General features: G+C 34.4%; 1 protein-coding gene and 1 pseudogene across 4 annotated transcripts in view; both read left to right on the top strand.

The window, feature by feature from the left end:
- Nucleotides 1-21,855, top strand: part of Mef2a (myocyte enhancer factor 2A) — a 91,317-nt gene that overhangs the window by 52,227 nt on the left and 17,235 nt on the right. For 2 of the 4 annotated variants that reach the window (XM_010607852.1, XM_010607850.1), the window contains exons 4-7: nt 8,880-9,017; nt 11,621-11,840; nt 12,494-12,553; nt 18,822-19,009. In XM_010607852.1, the coding sequence (XP_010606154.1) occupies nt 8,880-9,017; nt 11,621-11,840; nt 12,494-12,553; nt 18,822-19,009 (606 nt within the window). Of the gene's footprint in view, nt 1-8,682; nt 8,815-8,879; nt 9,018-11,620; nt 11,841-12,493; nt 12,554-18,821; nt 19,010-21,855 lie in introns of all 4 variants that reach the window. The other 2 variants (XM_010607853.1, XM_010607851.1) reach the window with 1 other exon arrangement.
- Nucleotides 12,960-13,092, top strand: LOC117285243 (annotated as a pseudogene).

Here is a 21,855-nt window from a genome sequence, read left to right as displayed (position 1 = left end):
TGCATTTTCACTTGTATCCAGGACAGTTACATCAAGTTAGGCAGAATCATAATCTTGTTACTGTTTTTACTGGGAGATTATAGTGTAAGCAACTGAGTTTAGATGTCATATTGACAAGGGGTGGGCTTGTGATGACTAATCTTGATTGGCATGAGAGATCAGTGAAACACACTTCCAGGTCTTGGGAGGTGGTTGTGACCTTGGAGACTATACTCTGTGTGGTCCTTGGGCCCTAGCATTCTGGCCCTACCCTGTTCTGTTTCTTGACTGCAATGAGGTGAGTCTGCTTTCCTCCACTATGGTCTTTTCTGATGCTTCTGACTTGGAGCCAGCCAACCATGAATTGGAACCTCTGAAACCATGAGCAAAAGTAACCCTTTCATCCTTGAGTTGTGTATGTTAGATGTTTTGTCACAGCAATAGAAAAATGACTCATTTCAAGTTTACCACAAAACTCCTAAGTCCAGATGACATCATAAACAAAAACTAGCAGATTTTTTTTTTAAAGAAAGAAAAAAATTGTCTACAGCCATACCACCCTGAACACGCCCGATCTTGTCTGATCTTGAAAGCTAAGCAGGGTCAAGCCTGGTTAGTACTTAGATGGCAGAAAGAAAAAAATTGCCATTATTTTGCAAACTTTTTCAGAGATTAAAAGGAAAAAAATTCTCATTTCCTCATTATAATGAAGCTAGCCTAAACAACAGGGTTTTAAAGAGAATCAGAATTTGATCTCTGAATGTAAATATAAAATCCCACACAAAATATTAATCTATTTTTCTGTGTTCAATTATTTTTTAATGGAGACACTTTTATTTTCATTTTCTCTACTGCTTAAGAACAACACATCTAGAGTTCGTATCAACTTTCCTTACATTTAAGAATGGCCATGTAACTGAGTTCTGCCCAAAGGAGGGTATGTGCATTCTGCTTCCCAGCCTGGCCTGTGAGCTATTTCCCACATGATACTCATTCTCTCTTCCCTGTTTGCCAACCAGGTGTAAAGAATCCAGATATAGATTCTGTGGTCCTATATGTGAGACCACAAGATAAATGACTCTGGGTGTGGGTAGGGCATGTTGATCAGTAGTAGAGTGTGCTTAGCCATGAGCAAGGGTTCATTCACCAGCACTCCCCAACTCACCCTGCTCCTCTAAAAGACTAGGCCAAGTCTCACAGAAGGCTCTTTGAGAATAAGAGACATCTTCTTTGGGCTTTGTGTGAACAAGAAATATACATTCATTGTTGAAAGACACTGAGAATTGTGGTATTTTTTTGTGAAAGCCTCTAGCACTATTTACATCAACTAAATTAAACCCAGTACTATAAAGAATAATATATTATAATTGGATTTATTTTGGGAACACATGGTTATACTATATTCATAAATTGGAAGCCTCAATAGTTGTGTATCTCTTCTACATAAAGTAATCTATACACTTAATGAAATATCCATCAGATCTCAAGAAATGATTTTTGAAAACCTCCTGAACTAATGCTGAAATTCAAAGGGAAAGAAAAGACCTTTTGAGGAACAACAACAAGATGAAAGGATTTGCAATACAGTGTATTGATGCTAATTTTAAAGCTATAGTAAGATACTGTGGCATTGACACAAATATGAAATGCCAAATATACTGTGGCATTGACACAAATATGGAATGAATGATGGCTCAGAAGCGAAACATAATGTATGTGAGATAACAACACAGATCTAATAGGAAAGAACCAACTCTTTAAGCAGTGGTACTGGACAATTAGATATCTGTACGAGAAGACCTATGAGATTGAACAGCATAATTACAGACTAATTATGATAGGTAAAATTACAGAGCTATTTAGAGGATAATATAGGAAATTACCTTTATGATTTTGAAATAGAAAAAGATTTCTTATACAATAAATAAAAATGTCATAAGGGTTAGAATCGCTAACTACAGTAAAATTAAAAACCTCTCTTCATCCCTAGCCTAATGGCTAGAAAGAATAGTATTTGCTTCAAATTGGAAATAATTATTGAAATGGGTGTAAAGAGAACTTTACCTTGTTTTAAAAATATTCTAAGGGACTAGTTTGACTTGGAGCTTGAGACATATTATTCCTTTAGTTTTAAAGTACGTATTTACTTACACCTTGTGTAGAGTTATCTGGCTAATTATCTGTTCAGCCAGTATTAATGAAGCATTTATGCTTCACAGAAGTGAAATTTAAGGTGGGTGATAAAATTATGGACTGATTTAATTAACTAGCTCCCTGCACATTTAAAGACCATGCATATACCCCTTTGTGTACTTTTTAATTTTACAGTGTCATGTGCATATGCTCTAATTCTGTTAGTTTAGAATGGAATTTGATGGTTAAAAAGTATAGCATATAACTTTTGCAATCCTTAGTAGTAGAGAGTTACAACTTCACTCTTTCTATAGACACAGGCTATGGTATGTGTAGGTAGTATACACCTGGAATCCAAAATTAAGTATATATGCTAAAGTGTCCAGATAATGCTAGTCCCTTGAGTTATTTTTCAGTTATTTAAGTCCCCACATAACATATATTATTTTAATATATTTAGAATGAAAGGTAGTTTGATTTTCCTACTCTTTAAAAAAATCAAAGATTATTTTAGTTTATTTGTGTATATGCATATGTACATGTATATTAAAATACATAACATGGAAAATGATTGTCTAAATTTTTAAATACATAATTTTTTGCTTACTAGTAACAGGGAGCTAAATCTATTTTAACTTAGCTTCTTTTGCCTAATAATCTATTTTTATGTTTATTGTGTAAAAGAAAAAATACTTAAAAGTCTAAAGAGCATTCTTGTCTCCACAAGTGTCTTACCATCTTCAGTTTCACTAAAAGATTTATTATGTAAGCTAAAATATGAGAGACAAATGTACATAGTCTGCCATCCAGTAGCATATAACCAGAATTCTGTAAATATTTTCTTGAACTTGAAAGGTAAGGTTACTTAATCTCTTTTAGTAGAATAATAGAACACATGAGTTTAAAGACATTTGTTCAGGTTGATACCATTATTTGTATCAATTATTTGTCCCAAAAGAGTAAATAGTCATCACTCATAGATTGAAGATTCTTTTTTCTTTCTAGGCTGTGAAAGAACCAGCCAGATTTTGTAAAATACAGGACATGAATAAGGAGACATGAAAGAGTGTTAATATGGTACCTAAAAGATAACTGGGGCTGGCCCATAGTAGCTCATGCTTGTAATCCCAGAAATCTAGAGGCTGAAGTAGGAGAATCACCTTGATTTCAAGGCCAGCCTGGGCAATATAGTGGGATTCAGTCTCAAACAGACAAACAAAAAAAATCACTGAATGCCTGATACCAAAATATCCACCTCCCAGGGGCTTTCAAGGTTCAAGGCCCACTGATGTCTGCCATCAATGCTAGTTTGTGAGATGACTATCCTGAAGGCACAATCAATAGTCTTTGTGTAAAATGAATTGAATGAACTCATAAATTTAAAATACTGAAATTTTTAAGTGGAAACAAATACAGTCATTATCTACAGGATAATGGTATTTCACAGAAAGTGATTTTTACTGTCAGTTATCTGCAGTGTTTTTTTTTTTTTTTTTTTTTTTTTTTTTTAAGAGTTGTGGAATGGCCTGGTCAAAGAAACAAAGGTAGCCATAATATAAATGGAGGTTCTAGCTAGGGCATCCACTAAATTATCAGTTTTTCCTTAAATTGGTATGGAAATTTTAAAGTCAAGAGCCTGCCTATACAAATATTAAAATGTCATTCTGATTTGTAGTTTATTGTTGTTGTTGTTATTTTGGTATTGGGGATCCAACTTGGGTCCTTGCACTTGCGAGGCAGGCAGCAGAACCATTGAGCTAAATCCCTAGCTCTTAACTTGTAGTTTTTATTTGTCAGTTAAAGTTTTTAAAAATATATTTCATAATTTTGTTTAAAAATGAGCTTCCCTACTATTGAATTCTTTGGTCAACAGATAGAAGGCTTTCAGTTCCCCTTCATTTAGGTAAAACTGGCTTAGTACCAAAGAACAAACACCAGTCTTTTACTTTTTACATTTTATTTGGGCATTTGCAGTACAGAAAAGATGTAGACATGATGCGTAGGAACCCCTCTTACTAGGAAATGCTCATAGGCAGAACACTATTCACTCTTCCGCCACCAGCTTCAGTTTTGCTTGAGATCACAGTCAGTTCAGATGAAAAAGAAACCCTGGATTTGCTGTTTTAGACAGTCCTCAACATTGTGATTGTAATTAACAACTTATGAATTAGCATAAAAATTAAAGACTACTTTTTAATTTCTTGATGATAGTGAAAGATCACAAGTCTTATCTGATCATAGTTCCTTAATATTTGATACAATAATGAATTAATATAGCTCATATATACATTATAAACATTCCTTGTGTAACAATCAATTCCTGTTCTTGTAGCTAGGTTATTAATTGAATTGGTCACTAAATGAGGAATTGCATGTAGTATGTACATTACAATATTTTCACTGTTATTTGCAGTACTGTAATTATAACAACACAAAACTACAGCACTGTACAGTACATTCAGTAAAAATTATACAAATAAGATGGCACTGTACAAAAAAGATAGCCTCTATAAATGATACACACAGAACTATACTACAACTACAACAACTAAACCAAGTCATGAGTCCTAGCACTAGGTCAAGTCCAAACATTATACCTTGGTCATAAGTCCAAACAGTTATTAAACAAGGAATACCTTTAAGTAGGTAATCAAGTATTTTTAAAATTTTTAATGAACAACATATTATTTTTTCTTTTAAAAACCAGTGCTCAGTCTAATCCTAAATCCTATCAAGGGTTACTGGGAATCTTTCTCTTCCCTGAATTTAGGTTTGTTGCCAGTAAGTCCATGGTCATTCACATTCATAAGTAATAACAGATAATTTTCCAAAAAGGTAAAGTCATGACTCTAAGACAGATACAAGATGAAAATGAGATAGATAAAGTCAGTCATTGAATAGTACTGTGGGAAAATGAAAAATATTGCATGTAGTTAACAGATGAATTCAAAATCAAATATATAAGCCCATCAAGAAAGTCAAATGAATTTGCTTCATAGACATACACCTAGTAGGGGAAAGATCTATTGAATCCTCGTGTGACAAATTAATTTGTATATTTGTAAGCATAAATTATTTGAGTTACTCTCAGTTGCCTACAAATTAATTTCTAGAAGTGGTAAAGCAGCTCAGAGACAATGGCCCAAACCCATAGAGTCAGAGAACTTGAAAGGATGTGCCCTGCAGTTTTCCATTGAAGATACTTTAAGTTATTGATCTATTTTTAAAAATTTTACAGTTTATCCTGTATAACTAGTGTTCAAAGGTAAATGTTAGCTAAGAATATTTATTTATTTAAATCCCATATCTTTGTATCATAAATGACTATATGCAGACTGTACCTGGTTTGGTCTAAATCACAATAAGTAAAATTAAGATCATAATCAAATTTAAACTTCACTGATGACAAAAGGAAAATGTTTGTTTTTAAAAATTGCTTAACTGACCCTTCAAAAATAAAATTTGTCTTTTATAGCAAATGGACTGCTGAAAAATATAGGTACATTAATTTTAGGGTTTCATTTAAGTAATCTTACCAAATAGTACCTTTAAACATGTTTGGAATACTGATATATAAAGTGCATAAAATGGACTGTATTTCACTTCAGCTTGTATTAATAACTTAATTGCTCATCAAGTAATCTCTTTAATGGTTTGCTATGTAAGTTTCAGGATGCAGAAATTGAGGGAAAGCAACTAGTTCCCTAAATTATATATTCTATTGTTTTAAAAACATTTCAGTATATAGTATGTGCTAATTTGTTTCATTGATACTAGTAGATTATCTTAATTCATTGAAAAGAAAGTTTTGTGTTGTTTCTTTTTTGTGAAAATCTTTTGGTTTATGTCTTGTACTCTATTTGATAATTATATACAGTGTAATGACCAGTTATTCTCTTTTCATTGAAGATACTTTAATTTTTTGATCTATTTAAAGATATTTTATTTGGTTATTAAATTTTGTTTTATTTTTTCATAAACTAAGAAAAGTAAAGCAATTGGGATTAATGCATTTAAATGGTACACACCATTGAACTTTGAAATTATTTTGGCACAATTGAGTTCTCTCATTCAGTTTGCCAGAATTACACTGAAAAACTTTGAATCACATTTATGAAAAACAAAAGTTCTTCAAGTTCTTTTTACTTTAGAATGGAATATCAGCAGTAGCCTAAATGCACAGTCATAATATTCTTGATGCATTCTTTCCATTTAGAAGCAGATTCCCCATAGTGATCACCTTTCAAACCATTGTCTTCACTGAGTCAGTGTTTTTATTGTAGCTAATTTGAAGCATTTGAAAAAAGTGAAGCTGGACTGTTTTGTGAGTGTCTCACCTGCCCTTGTTAATAGATTGCAGCATTCCACTTGTTAGTACCAGTGACACAGGAGAAACTTACTATTATGCTATTTGGTAACGATGAAGACAGAAAAGGTCTTTTTATGGAGTTGAGCCCTCAAAGCAACTCTTCGTATTTGGTGATAAGGAGAATCAAGTTGGCTGTCAAACAGACATACATTAGCTTGTTATCTTCAGAGCTGATAATGCCTCTTAAATTCCCCGGCTGTGCTGTGACAGGAACCCTTAAGAACTGAAGGCTTGCCGAGCTGGAGAGACCAGAGCACCTTCTTCCTCATAAATACAAGTAGGGTTAACCCTACTCTTGTAGAATACAATAATTTCACATAAATTTTGAACAAAGGCCATGTTGTTCTTCCCTCTGTAGATTAAAAAGTGTTGAGAATTACATATTTGGTGATTGCTATTTGTGGAAATTTCAGTGTATGAAGAATCACAAGATGAAATTAACTACTCTTAAGATATGTGAAAATTAGACGTATCCAGAGATTTAGGGTTAGAATAAATCAATTCCATGGTAAGATTTCTGTATAGGCATCGACTGTCTTTGTTTTGTTTCTAGAGCTGTATAGGTTATGAGAGTACATTGTGTTTCATTATATTGAGTGTTAACCTTTTCTCCACTGATAACAATTTCCAAAGATTTGGCAAATAGAACTTTCTTGCATGGGTAGGGAGAATAAGTGCCTTCATCCCTTAGTGTTAACAACAGGACCTCCACACCCTTCCAGTATCAGAGATTGAACTCTGGACCATGGACTTGCAAGGCAGGCATAGCACCACTGAGCTAAATCCCTGGCCCAGCAACAGGACTTTTATGACTAAATACACATACATGACCATGTTACTAAATTCACTGAGCTTAGTGTCCATGGTGTAGCTGTGGGGGAATAGATAACGGTGTTTGCTATATGCTCATGTTCAGTGATTGCACCTTAAAGTATCAGGCACGATGTATGGGATTCCTAGCACATGCCAGATAATTTGAGAAGCATGATGACTGTTTATGACTTTCTATAAGCATGCAAAATAATTGTATAAAGTAACTTGGCTTTGGAAAAACTAAGAAAAAAATTCTCTAATATTAGTGTACTATGTTTACATCCTTCCTCAGGGGGAAAAAATAAAATAAACACCCATAATTACTGCAAATCAGGTTTTAAAAGATACTGTACTTATAAATTAATCAAAATATGCCTTAAATCTAAACAGTCATTTATTGATGAACTTATTTAGGACTACTTTATTGGTCAAACTTTATTGCCTAATTTAGCTCTGTTAAGCCCATTTGGAAATCAACTTCCTAATACTTCTTTGGGTTTTGCTGGAAATTTACCAAGTCTCAAAGCTTTTTAATTGTTGAATCCAGTTATTTTAATTTAAAATAAGACTCATTGGGAGTTTTTTAAATTCGACATTCTGAAGGCAAATATTCTTCAAGCCCTTGGTTTTTATTCTTTTAAATAGTAGATAAGTTACTTCATAATGAGTTTTAAAAATAAGAAATCAGGAAACTCTCCATCATATTTTTACCATGAAGTAAGAAAAATAGTAATTATGATCCTGGGAATTCTTTAATGACACTCAGGAAAATTCTTCAGAAAGCTAATTCAGTGGATTAAACTCTGAAGAAACTCCTAAGGAGGGTGAGCAGAGGGGAAAGGGGATACATTCTGAATACCTCTTTGAATATAAATTTTTAAAATATGTAAGTTAATATATATACTTCATAGGAGAGAGTTATTACTGACATAAATATTTGTACTTTTGTATTTCAGAATTATATGGAAATGGTAATAAAGTTGGTAAAATGCTCAATATATATGAGTACTATTAAGTTCTTAAAGCATTTTGATAGAATTCTAAATTGGTTCTTATACTCATTGGCCCTACCAAATACTGTAATCAGATTCTAGTGGTGGCTGTCAGAACAGTGAGTAATTTAATATTCTATTAAGAAGCTTTGAAAGGAAGAATCCAAACAAGTAAATATCCCTTTTCTCTTAATATGCAATGGGGGAATTAATTTGGCTTGTATCTCAGGTTTACCTTACTTGAGGAATTGGAGTATATTTTGTGATAATTTACAGAATATTTCAGTGGCTCTTTATATAATTCAGTTGAATCTGTGCTCTCTTAATAACTTTTACAAAAAGAAACTCATGGAAAGTTAGTATTATTTGTGTGTGAATTTTCCAATTGTATTTCAGACTTTAAGAAAGAAAGGCCTTAATGGTTGTGAGAGCCCTGATGCTGACGATTACTTTGAGCACAGTCCACTCTCGGAGGACAGATTCAGCAAACTAAATGAAGATAGTGATTTTATTTTCAAACGAGGCCCTGTAAGTACTTTCACTTTACCTCTACTTTTTATTTGTTGATCCTTTTTGTTAACTTCATTATTTAGGCTCTGAACAAGAAGGAACACAGAGGGTGCGACAGCCCAGACCCTGATACTTCATATGTGCTAACTCCACATACAGAAGAAAAGTATAAAAAAATTAATGAGGAATTTGATAATATGATGCGGAATCATAAAATCGCAGTGAGTACTATAGTATGGTTTGTGCTTTTATCTTGTGCATGAAGAGATTGACCACACCTTATTTATTTTTATAATGGGTAATGATAACTAATTAGGAGGGAAAATAAGTAGTTTTATTAACATTTTTTATTTTATAGAACTTTAAAATTGCCGAAATCTTATATATGTTCAACATCTTAAATGTTAGATGTAAAACACCCTAAGCCAGGTCCTGCTAGTTACTTACCTTTATATCTTTAGATAGGGCACCTAAACATCCTGAATCCTGTTTCTTCATCTGTAAATTGAGTTGGTTCACATAGCTTTAAGATCTCTTCCAGTTCTAAAATTTCATGATTTTTAATGTGAAATATATACATATATATATATACATATATATATACATATATATACTTTCCTTCTCTCCCTTGACTTGAAATATGTATCTTACAATACATACTTAGGTAGATCTTAAGAATGCCAAATGTAAAGTAGTTGGGTTTATTTCAAAAGTTGGTATTTTGAAATTACTTACAATATTTTATATACTTGCTTTAATATTAGTAGAACTAAGCTTACTGTATGGGCCTTTGGAAATGTCCCAAAAGCACTGGCTGGGATTCCACCAAATTTTTATTCTTATGCTTTAAGTACAGAGGAAGAGAGACCTGGAATAATTTAAAGGAGCAGTGTTCTTAAACTGACTGCAAAATAGACATTTTAAAATTTTCCTGTGTTCATATATCCAGTGACAGTGAAACAATACTTTTTTGAGCTCATGCTCCTGGACTTATAGTTCTTCAGAGAGTTTTCACTGGAAGCTCATTGGCAAGGACCACTTATAACTGTTAGTCTGGATCTAATTTTTAAATTCTGTATATGTAAGCTTTCATGGAAAAAATTATTTCCAATGCTAGTATTTACATCATTGTTCATGTTAATTCTCTTAAAGATATCTCTGAAGAATTCATCCTATGTCATTTCCTCAAAGTAATTCTCTAAGCTCATTAAAAATAGCTTTAAGGTGCCAGGGATTTAGCTCTGTGCTTTGATGGCCTGCCTTGCAAGTGCAAGGACCCAAGTTCAATCCCAGGCACCAAAAAAAAAAAAAAATCTTTAAGGAGGTGTATTTTTGGCTAATAGCATTCATTGTCAAAACAACAGCAAACAAAGTAAAATCTCTCTGACTTCACAGGGATATTATTCTTGCTGTTGATTTTAAACTGTGAAACATTGCACAAATAAAATTGTTCTGTTAGTATTTTTTTTCCTCATTGAGTTTATTGGCACATTTTAGGTATACAATAGTTACATTCATTATTGAGATCTTGTACCTTTACATGATGGGTCCTGGTTCTCATTTTTTCCCCTTGTCCCTGCCCTCGCTTCACCCCCTCCTCCCCTCCCCATTTACAAACATTTTATTTCCGTTTTTCATTTTCTCCAAATTGTTTTATTATTGAAAAAATGTTCTGATGTATCTGTTTTTATATTTGTTGGTGAATTGTTATAATTTTTCTACTTGAAATTGTATTGAGTAGAGCACATAACCTATATTCTTCCAACTTTGAATTAGCTGTGGTACTTACTTTTTCAAATCACTAATGTAAAATGAGGGCAAGGGATTCTTTTTGTTTTTATTTTATTGTTTGTTTGTTCTTCCCCTTTTTACACATTTCTGTTGGCTTCAACCATCAACCACCAGTGGTATATGTATGACTGTCCCATTAGGCAGCTTGTACCAACGAATAGATTGTCACATGCCACCTGATGGGACAGTCATGCCTATATGAATGTTCTATCAGTAGTTCAGAGCTGCCTGGCAGCAAGACATATGAAATACAGCCCCATTGGGTATGTGTTAAATTATAAAGAGGACTGTCATTTATCATGATGAACAAATATATTGTAAATGGTCTATGTAGGAAATATAGGAGGAAAATAGAATGGGAATATTTGATGGGAGGGAAAATCTATTATAAAGCTTTGTAGTTTAATCTTCATGCAATTTAAAGGAGATACCAAAAATTTCATTGTTTGCCAGTAATTTTAAGTCTTTATGTTTTTTTCATTACACTCAGATTACTTTGTGCTGTGTTATGTAATTACTTGCTTTTTCTTTATTTTTGCCCATCAAAGAATGTTTGTCAATCAAGTCAGACTGGGGCTTGTTTGTAAGGTCCCAAACTTGACATATCAAGTTAATAATATGTATGTACAATTTTCCCTTTTTGTAATATTTTGGGATCTTCCAAAAGAAATGTAATGTTACTAAACTAGTTTGCCTTGAAGTGCCTATTAATGCTTACTTGGTAACAGTGATATATTTTGTGATGTCTAAATTCAATAAACTTTAACCTCTGGTTTTAATTTCTATGAAGATTTGAAATATAGAATATATTTTATTAGTGTATATATTATATAAAATACTGAAATGAAAAGGTTTGTGTCATATATGTTCATGTTCAAATATAATTTTCAAGAAAATAGTTTAAATCTGCAAATTGATTAAATACTTATCCTTTACTTTTAATAATGCAAGTTACCTTGTCACAATTCATAAGTTACTTAATGTAGAAATAAATGAAACTAAAGGTTTTCTCCTCCTTGTTCTTTGTTAACAGCCTGGCTTACCACCTCAGAACTTCTCGATGTCTGTCACAGTCCCTGTGAGCAGCCCTAATGCTTTGTCCTACACTAACCCAGGGAGTTCACTTGTGTCACCTTCTTTGGCAGCCAGCTCCACGTTAGCAGATTCAAGCATGCTCTCTCCTCCTCCTGCCACGTTACATAGAAATGTATCCCCAGGAGCTCCTCAGAGACCACCAAGTACTGGCAATACAAGTATGTACCTGTTCTTTTGGTTTTTAAACAGAGAATGAAAAGTTAATTGCAAACCTAAGATATTTATTTTTCTACCAGTCTTAATTGTATTAACTTAGCTAAGCAAGAGTCACTGTTAATAGAACTGGATCCATTTTAAAATTGTATCCTTTTTAAAATTGAGGGTGAACCATCATGTTAGAAATACAGGAATAAACTTGCTGGTGAGAGAGCATCTTTTGCATTTCCTCTTGTCGGAATTAGTTCAGGATTTCAGTAGAAAATTGCAGTGCACTTGCTGTACTAGTCTGTGTGATAATAGTGTATCCCTTAAGCCTTAGATTTAATGGTACTCCTTATGCACTGTCTTCATTCTTACTTGTTTGGGCTGTTTGGTATTGATGCACACAAAGGCAGACAAATCCAGAGTTTAATAAGTAGTCCAGAGTGGGTGTACATAATTATATATGTTCCATGTGGTTACACATTTATATACACACATACATGTGTATAACACTGTCAAGTTTCACATTAATGCCAACATCAGACTGCGCTAGTTTTGTGTTTTTTAGGAGTAGAGGGAAGGTTAACTTTTTTGTTCAGTTTGTATTCAGGTATTGGAGAGTAAATTTGTACTCATTGTCTGCCCTCTCTCTCCTCTCTAACGTTGTTAGGTAGCATGTTGAGCACTACAGATCTCACAGTGCCAAATGGAGCTGGAAGCAGCCCAGTGGGTGAGTGAATTCTATTGTGTAACGTTGTAGGTATCTATTTTAACTAAGGCATAAAGAATATTATTGCTGAAACAAAGTCTACTACCTTCTGAGGAAGTTTGTTTGTTAGTTGGATTTTGAGACAGGGTCTCATTAGGCAGTTCAGGTTTGCTATGTAGCCCAACCTGGCCTCAAACTATTAGTGATCCTCCTGTTTGAGCTCCCGAGTGCTGAGATTACAGGCATGTGCCACCACTCCTAGCTGCAGGGATGCTTCAGTACACATTTCCCCGTAATACCCAGTTTATTCCTTACACCTGGGCCTTAAGTTCAGTTAAGCATTTACTTGGTGCCTCCTTCACACCAGACATCATTGTTTTCTAAAGCACAAATTGCTTTAATGTAGCGTATACATCAAGATAGTTTCATCGCTTCTCGGCCTTTTGGCTAAGATCAAGTGTAGTACATCAAGATAGTTTCTTGGGTTTTCTAATCTTCTTTCCTTACCAAAGACTATTAGCAACTGTTACACTATGTCTTAGAGCAGCTGGAAATGTTTTCAGAGATTGGAATGTGGAGAAATGATGGGCCTTCTAGAGGTGCAGTGAGAATGAGAATTGAAAAGTTTGTCTCAAAGGTCTTCTTTGGTAGTCACTTACATTTACCTTGTTCTTTTTGCAGCCAAATAGGTTCTTTCACTTTGAGGCTCCTCCCAAGATGATTGACTAGCAGTTTAACTACATATAATAAATGTGTCTTACATACTGGAACAATAGGTTATGTTCTTAATATCACAAAAACATAGTTACGTATGGCAAAAAGTTACAAGAATAAGTGTAACCCTTTGGATTTTCAGCCCATTGTCATCTTGTTAATTTGTGATAATCACAGTTGCCATTATCATGATCTAAAAGCAAGGGCAGGGAATTCATTCCCTGCTAAGATATTGTATGTCCTGGAGACATCTGAAAACAGGTTACTTCCAGGAAATATTTCTAAATGCTTATTCCACAAAACGTCAGGAGCTTCTACCTTAAGGTTATTGTGGAGTGATTCATTGTCTTTAATAAAGTGATGAGAAACATATTATTGAGTGAAGTGTTACAAAATGAAATAGTGATTTCAAGGTAGGAATTTACGCCTAAACTGTGCTGTATTAAGTCCTCTTAATGGAATTAAACAGATAAAATGTGTTGTAGGGTCTTATTTAGCAGAAAACAGTTAAATGTGAGAAAATATATAAAGGTGTTACCAATTAAGACTGCTCATCTTATATGTATCTTTCCAAATATTTATAGCTTAACTTTTAAATTTAGTGTTGTTTGTATCCCACATACCTTTTTTGTATACATTTTCTCTTATGCTTCCTGCCCCACTGAAAGTTCCCGCCCAAGAATTGAGAAGCTTGGTATACTCCTCTCATGTTGGGGTGAGACTCCAAAAGGCTAGACTGTAGAAATAAAGTGAAACACAGGTAAACAGTTCCTTTTTGTAGCTATATCTGATATTCGTATAATCCCACTTCTTGAAATTCTTCTTGACCTGAGCACCACTCAACATGGATCTTCATTTTATAATAAAACCTTGCTCCACAATTTTATTTTTTGGTACCAAGGATTGAACTCAGGCCCTTGCACTTGCGAGGCAGGCGGCAGCACCACTGAGCTAAATCCCTGGCCCCAATCCACAATGTTTTTATGGAAAATTTGTCAATTATGATAAAGTTGATGTTTGAACTTTGCATTAGTTGGTGTTATCAGAGTCCTTTGAAGTTTGCTTGTCAATTGGACTTCTAAAATCGATTCATAAAAAAAAACATTAATGACATCATTGTCTGCAGTTTAGACCTAGAGGAGTAGTAAGGACACCAAATCTTGGCCAGCTACCTGAGTGCATTATTTCAGCTGCTGAGGTTTGTGTTTTGAAATATCAGCCAGGTTGATAGAATTGAATGACCTGCTTTATAGCTGTCAGACTTTTAAAATCTGTGTTAACGATGTCTTTAACAAAAATTGAATTGGTGTTAAGTCTTATGTTGGGTAATATATCACTATACAGTACTCTACAGGATAACAGGTAGTGCATATGAAATTATCTTAGCCTTAGTCTGGTAGTTACCAAACACATCATACCATAATCATCTGCTTTAGACTCCTGACTTTACACTAGGTTCCCTTTTACTCTTGAAATTTGATTCTCATGAGTTACTGTGGTACTGTATAAAAAGCATTATAGACTCCACATGGGAAAATACAGCATTCATGCTTGATGTATTCACAGATTTATATCATCTTACAGTGCAAGTGAGAGGAAATAACTACTTTATCCTCCAGATTTGAGCCCAAGTCAAGTAAATCTTACAAGAATCAGAGATTCAGAAGACACATTCATGCTGTTGTATATTGAGAAGCTTTGTTATTCTGATATTCTGAGTGGTGTGCAGTATGATGCTTACTAAGCTGACTTATCTGTTACCAAAGTTAGGGATGAGCTCTACTCCACATGGGATAGCCTAGTGAGGGTTGTTTTTTTTGTTTTGTTTTGTTTTGTTTTTGAAAAACATTGCTTTCTGAAAGCATAACAGGTTGTAGGAAATTGTCTGTTGGTGTATGGAAAGGAGATACAATCTGGATTTAATACAGACCCTTTCAAGATATTAGAAGCAGAATGCAGAAGTAGCCTCATAAGGTTAACTGAAATTACAGATCCTACAGCAAAATTAAATCCTAGAATTAATCAAAATTAATAGATCAGTTAGTAAAAGTTTTGGAGAATTGGATAATAGGTGGAGAAGGAGAAACCACACCAACCATTTGGAGCCCTGAATTCTGAATGAAATCTGCTAGAGAGAAGCATGCAGTTCCTAAGTGCCATACCTCACCTTTCTTTTCTATCCCTTTTGGTACTCAGATACCACACTTTGAAAATGTAATAATTAGAATTCAGCAAAGTTGATTATATTGTCACTTAGGCACAACATTAGTTTTTAGCTTTTTGTATAAATAACTCAAAACAGTTTTTTTCAAATTCAATGTATTATAGTTAGGTATCTTAAAGGCTCCATTTGCTTTAGCAGATTGTCTTTACAAACTCTTAATCCATCTCTTCCTGGTTGTATATTTTTTATTTTTCAGAAGTTATCTGGTGTTTATCAAGTGACCCTATTCGTTATTTAATTGAAATGCTTTATAAACTGCAAAGAACGTAACAGATTTTAAGCAGTTATAAATGATCATACTATTCCCTTCAAGAAACTCCTGTAGAATTAAAATGATCTGACTACCAATAAAAAAGCTCTTGAAGTGAAAATATGCATCTATCAATTTGTTGCAGTTCTCCAAAGCAAATGATTTCATTTCTCAGGGCAAAATTATTAGGCCAGTGTTAGACACACAGTAGACAACCACTTTTGGTTAGTCTTTCCATATATGTAAATATAGGATGGACTGTGTGTGTAACGTGTTAACTGTTAGCTTCTTATTTTTGGTGGATTCTCAGGTGTTCTCTTTTGCTTTTATACAGGAAGGAAAAGAGCAGAATAAATAGAGTTACTCACTTCTTCCTTTGATCCCTGGAGCCATAGTCCAGGCTTCTCTCGCTGTACTTCCCCACCCCAATACTTTGTTCATTCAGGCTTGATTAAATTATTTTCTTACATTTATTCATTAGCCCTGCCCTCTGTTTTCTTCTCTGGTTCTTCTATCCTTTACTACTGCTCAGTAGTTAGTCCCTCAAAGGTTTCCCTAAGTAAACACACATACTTGTGGTCAGTGCTAACTTTATAGTTCCTTGTCAATTTTGTGTGGTTACCCTTAGTTATGTTGCTTTTACCCATATCTTAAGTATAATTTTATTCATACCTTTGTGGTATGTATGTGCTTTTTCTTGCTAACTAGAGAAAATGTGACTTGAAGACTATGTAGGGTTGTATTTTGTTTAGTTTGTCTCCCTTCCTATGTAAATTAAAATGTATCATTTAGAAATAGTAAAGGTAGGGTCGGGGATTTATCTCAGTGGTTCCACTGCCTGCCTCTTAAGCACAAAGTCCCGAGTTTGATCCCTGGTACCAAAAAATTAAAATTAAAAAGAAGAAAAAAAAAGAAATAGTAAAGGTAGTGCTATAATATTAACTGATTTTTAGATGGTTACAGCTACTGATGACATATGAATGTTGAATTCCACACAAATCCAAAAGGTCCATTCAAGCCTTCAGGAGCTTTCAGTTCACTTTTCTGAATATTTTGTTCATGCTCAGCTCTATAATAAACACTAAGAATGGAATTTTTTTAGTATATGTTTGTGATACATAATAATTACGTTCATCTTGGAGAATTGGTACATACACCTATCTCTTCTTGATCATTATCCCCTTTCCCTCTCCTTCCCCAGAAACACTTTGCATCTCCACCAAGTCTACCTCCCAGTTTCCTATCATTTCTTTTATTTTGCTGTTTAAATTAGTTATAGTTTTGGTCTATCATATTAAACCTTTTGCGGGGGGTTGGATTTTTGAGACAGTTTCACTATGTAGTTGATACTGACCTGGAACTCACTATGTAGCCCAGGCTGGTCTCGAACTCACAGCGATCCTCCTGCCCCAGCTGCTGGGATTACAGGCATGTGCCACCACACCTGGCTAAACCATATAATATTTAAACTTTGGGGCCTGATTTATTTCACTTAGTATTATACTGTCAAGATCTATCCATTTGAGGAATGAAATTCTTAAACCAACAAATTCGTTGCATTACTGTGCTCTTAAATTAACCTCTATGAACTATACTTGTGTTCAAAATAGAATAATAGTACAATATTCTTGGTACTGTCTATTACTAAAAGCAAACATTATACATAGTAAACCCAAATAAAATTCTTTATGTTTTGTTTCTAAAATTGATGGTTTTAAAGAAAAACATGGAATAATAAAATATATTTTTATGGACAGTTAACACTTTTAGGTTTAGCAATTAAGTTGTCACAAAATATTTTTATAAATGTATTGTATAGTCACTGTTATTTTCTAACTTTTTCTGCTTTATTTGCAGTTTACTTAGAAATTGAAATCACAAATGATACATACTCTCTTTTATAAATGAATGTTTATTATATGTTCCTGTGTATAGTACTTTTACTTAACTGTTATTTATGTGATTATCTCCCTTGTTGGACAGTAGGCTGGCAATTAGTAGCTAATTCTATTAGGTATTATCAGCTGCAAGTAACAGGAAGCTACCTTAGGCTTAAATAGTATACAGGATTTATCATTAACTTGTAAGTGATACAAAACTATAAACATGGCTAAGGGCTTTTACTTCCTTTCTTTGCTATTATGTTTTGTATTAGCCTTTTTCTCGTTGTGATTTTCTTTGGAGTCTCAAACTGACTTGAGAATAATATGCTTCCTTAGTCAGAGTGGAATGTGTGGTGTCCTTCACAGCCAAGAGCAGCTTATTTACTCAGGTTTCGGGTGGTCATTCCTAAGTCACTGTGGTAAAGGAGAATGTTCTCTATTTCTTGCCTTGGACCTGGCTCAAAATGCCTGTCCTCCCAGCTAGTCAGTAGGAAAGGGCTGGGGCTTGAAGGGGAGTTAACCCCTACTGGGCTGCTAACCACAGGAAGAACTAGAATATTCATGAAAATGGAGGGTCTCTTACCTTTATTTTGCATCTCATCTGGTGCCTGGAAGTGCTGTGTAGGCAGAACAGATGCCACAGTGTATGCCCATTTCCTTATTCACCCAAGAGATGGATGTTTGGTCAGGGGAAGCTTAAAAGTAGCAATAAGATGATTAAAGTTAAATTAACCACAGTTATTTAGCAAGAGTCTTAATGGAAGCAGAAGAAAAAGAACAGGGAGAAGTAAAGCCACAAGGAGAAGTACTTGAGGAAAATGAAGCATTAGTGCTAAGTGCTAAATAAGCTACCTTTTAAGGAGCTGCCTGAAACCTGAATGAGTACCCAGAACCTAGCAGTAGTCCCTGACTGCATAGGCTGGCTTCAGGCTTTTAAAAAAAGTCTCTATTATCATAATCCCCAGTATGAGCTGACCCTTAGAAATGTGTGTTGTATTTTAAAATGCCTTTTATCCTGGGTCCAAGCAATAATGCTGCAAACAAGTGGCATTAGTCTTAAGCTGGTTGACTTTGTTTGCTTATTTTAAAATATTGAAGGATACGTAGTTAGTAGTGAGTTTTATTAAATTCATTTGTAAGTGGGGACTGGGAAAAGCATGCTTTGTATTTGTGACAAAGTATTTTTAATAATTCTTTTTATGTTAATCTTTTCTCTAGGGAATGGGTTTGTAAACTCGAGAGCTTCTCCAAATTTGATTGGAAATACCGGTGCAAATAGTATAGGCAAAGTCATGCCTACAAAGTCTCCCCCTCCACCAGGTGGTGGCAATCTTGGAATGAACAGTCGAAAGCCAGATCTTCGAGTCGTCATTCCCCCTTCAAGCAAGGGGATGATGCCTCCACTGGTAAGTCAGACCTCCTTTAGCTTCATTCTTCAAAACACGTATTTTACATGTCTCAGTGTATATTTTCCTTGGAATTTTGCATACCTCCCTAGAGTACATACTATTTCTTCCTGATGAGTATTTCTATTCAAAACTGCCATTTGAAGAGACAGGTCTATTTTAAATACAGGAAAAAAAAGATTATGGGAAAATAGGAAATAAATTTTGCTTAATGCTTATTTAAAATTAAAGCTAAATTTGGAGGGGTTATTATGCTTAATTTTAACAGCCTAAAATCTTTGCTTAGATGTCTCATTTCCAAGTTTATAAATTAAACATGCTTTATTTCATTTCTGTGCTTTGCATACTTTCTTTTCATCTGTTACATAAATTTCTATGAGAGAACTAGTAAATTATTTGTTAAGGAACCTTAAATACTAAACAGAGAACTGTTGTAGGGAATATGTATACAAACTTGAATGTGTTATTCTCCAAATGATTTTCTTTGCTTATTCCTTCTTTTTTTTTCTTCTTTTTTTAATTGAGTTTATTGGTACATTCTAGGTATACAGTACAGTTACATTCATTACTGGGATCTTGTACCTTTACATGACAGGTCTTGGTTCTCATTTTTTCCTCTTACCTCTGCCCTCCCTTCACCCCCTCCTTCCCTCCCCATTTACAAACACTTTATTTCCATTTTTTCATTTTCTCACATTTTTTTCTTTTCCCTTATTCCCCTTCCCGTACCCTTTCCACTTTCCCTACCCCTATAGCCCTTTTCTTCCTGTTTCACATTGTTAATTATCCCATTAGGATCTTGAGTACTATTATAGTTTTTCACACCAGAGAAACTATTCGGAATTTACACATGTGTGACATTTATTTCATTATGAGTATATCCTCAAAATGTATCCATTTCCTATGAATGATGCTTATTCCTTTTAAATGGCATTTCTATTTTACTCTGTAAAGGATGCAGTACTCCCCTTGACAGTGTCTTCAGAGCTCTAGCCTCATTTGCTTTTAAATCCTAAGTCTGCGTTCATGAAGAGGAGGGGAATGTGTTTATCCCCCTTAACTTCTTCTACAAAAAAATTAGAATATATATGCAAGTTTTAAAACCATTTTTAGTTTAGCAACTGTTTGGCTGCTAGCATACTAAGTAATATGCCAGGTGCTCTTTCTACTATGCAGCTGCTAAACTTTCTGTTTTTGTTTTTGCTAAGTGAACGTGATGTTGTCAGGCTTAAGTAATAATTCCATAATAATGTAATGCTTTATAGATTCTGAAATATCCTATACGCATTCTCTCATTTGATTCTCAATTAGACTATGGTCATGGCTAGATAGTGATGAGAAAACTAAGCTAAAGGTTACTATTCTTGTCCATGGTGGTGTGAAATTGAGACTATAAGTCTTTTTAAGTCTTGTTCTATGGGTCAAAAACAAAGAATACTTTTTTACTTGGAGATACATAAAGGTGAAACCAAATCACTCACAAATTTACAATGAAAAGAAGTTGAACATACAGAAAACTCAGTTTTTGTTTTTTTAGTCTGTCCTAGTGCTGGGATTTCAGGGCAACCAACTGGCCTGAAGCATGGGGCAAGGCAGGTACTCTGGGCAGAGATGACATCGGAGCACTGGCAGGTCACAGGTGATAAGAGCTAAGCTGGAGTGATTAGTGAGTTGCTGGAGGCCAAGTGTATATTTTGGGAACCTTTGAAACTGGTGGGGGCCACAATGTGGATTGAGTCCATTTTCTCCTATAGATTTTTTTAAACCTTGAGCCTCACTGGGTGCTTCACATGAAAGAGGAGGGTTGCCCTGAAAAAGCCTCTGGATAGCACAGGTGGGAGAGGGGATTAGTGGACACTACAGTAGAGGTAAAAGTTATGTTTAGTTCTTTCAGTCCTTTACCTTGCATGGAAGAAAAACCTTAATCTGTGAGGAGATGGACAACACACAGTGTTACTCTTAGGGCACTGGTGAAATCCCCATGTTTGGAGAAGTGGAAAAGGAAAATTTCCATCTTTGCTCATTGTGGAGGAGCAGAAAGACATGGTGGGTAGAGAGCAGAGCCATGAGAGTGGCAGCGTGGCTGAGAAGCCGTAGTGTGAGGCACTTCACAGAGAAGATGATCCACATTGAAAATGGGGCAGCCACTGACGAAGCAAATCTGACAAACTGGTCACCTATCACAAGAGAGATTTGAAGCTTGTGGTAGATACACTGTGGCAGCCATACAATAATAAAGCCCAAAGCCACTTCAGTTCCTAAGAAAATTAATTCAACAGGAGGAAAGACTTAGGTCAGAAAGTCAGGAGGAATTAACTCCTACTGAAATACAAAGAATAAGACATGCCAAAACAAAATAAAATGAAACAAAAAGCAGAGCAAAACAGTTCAGAGGTGTGAGACTTTATCAACATATTTGTAATTAAAATTCCCAAGAAAAGAGCAAAACAATATTTTAAGGTGCAGTAACAAACACTAGATAGATAAATATTGTCATTGCACACACATGCACGTACATTCAGACTGCTAAAACTAAAAGCTAAAGACTTATGAGAAAAGACATACTGCATATAGAACAAAGGTAAGCACTAAAAACATACTTCTCTTCAGGATCTGTACAAGCTAGGAAACAATGGAGTATATATTTAATGTGCTAAAATTTAAGAAAACAAAACTATTAACCCAGGATTCTATACCTGGCAAAAAATGTTTCAAAAACAAAGGCAAAAGAGAGACTTCTGAAACGAAAATCATGGGAATTTATTGCCAGCAGAGCTCTACAAGAAATGTTAAGGAAACGCCTTCTGTAGAAGGGATGATAGCATCAAAAACTTGAGTCTACTCAA

The sequence above is a fragment of the Fukomys damarensis genome, unplaced genomic scaffold, assembly GCF_012274545.1.
Source record: "Fukomys damarensis isolate Sample0158 unplaced genomic scaffold, DMR_v1.0_HiC HiC_scaffold_7, whole genome shotgun sequence".
Taxonomy (NCBI): Eukaryota; Metazoa; Chordata; class Mammalia; order Rodentia; family Bathyergidae; genus Fukomys; species Fukomys damarensis.
This window is presented reverse-complemented; position numbering and strand designations above follow the sequence as displayed.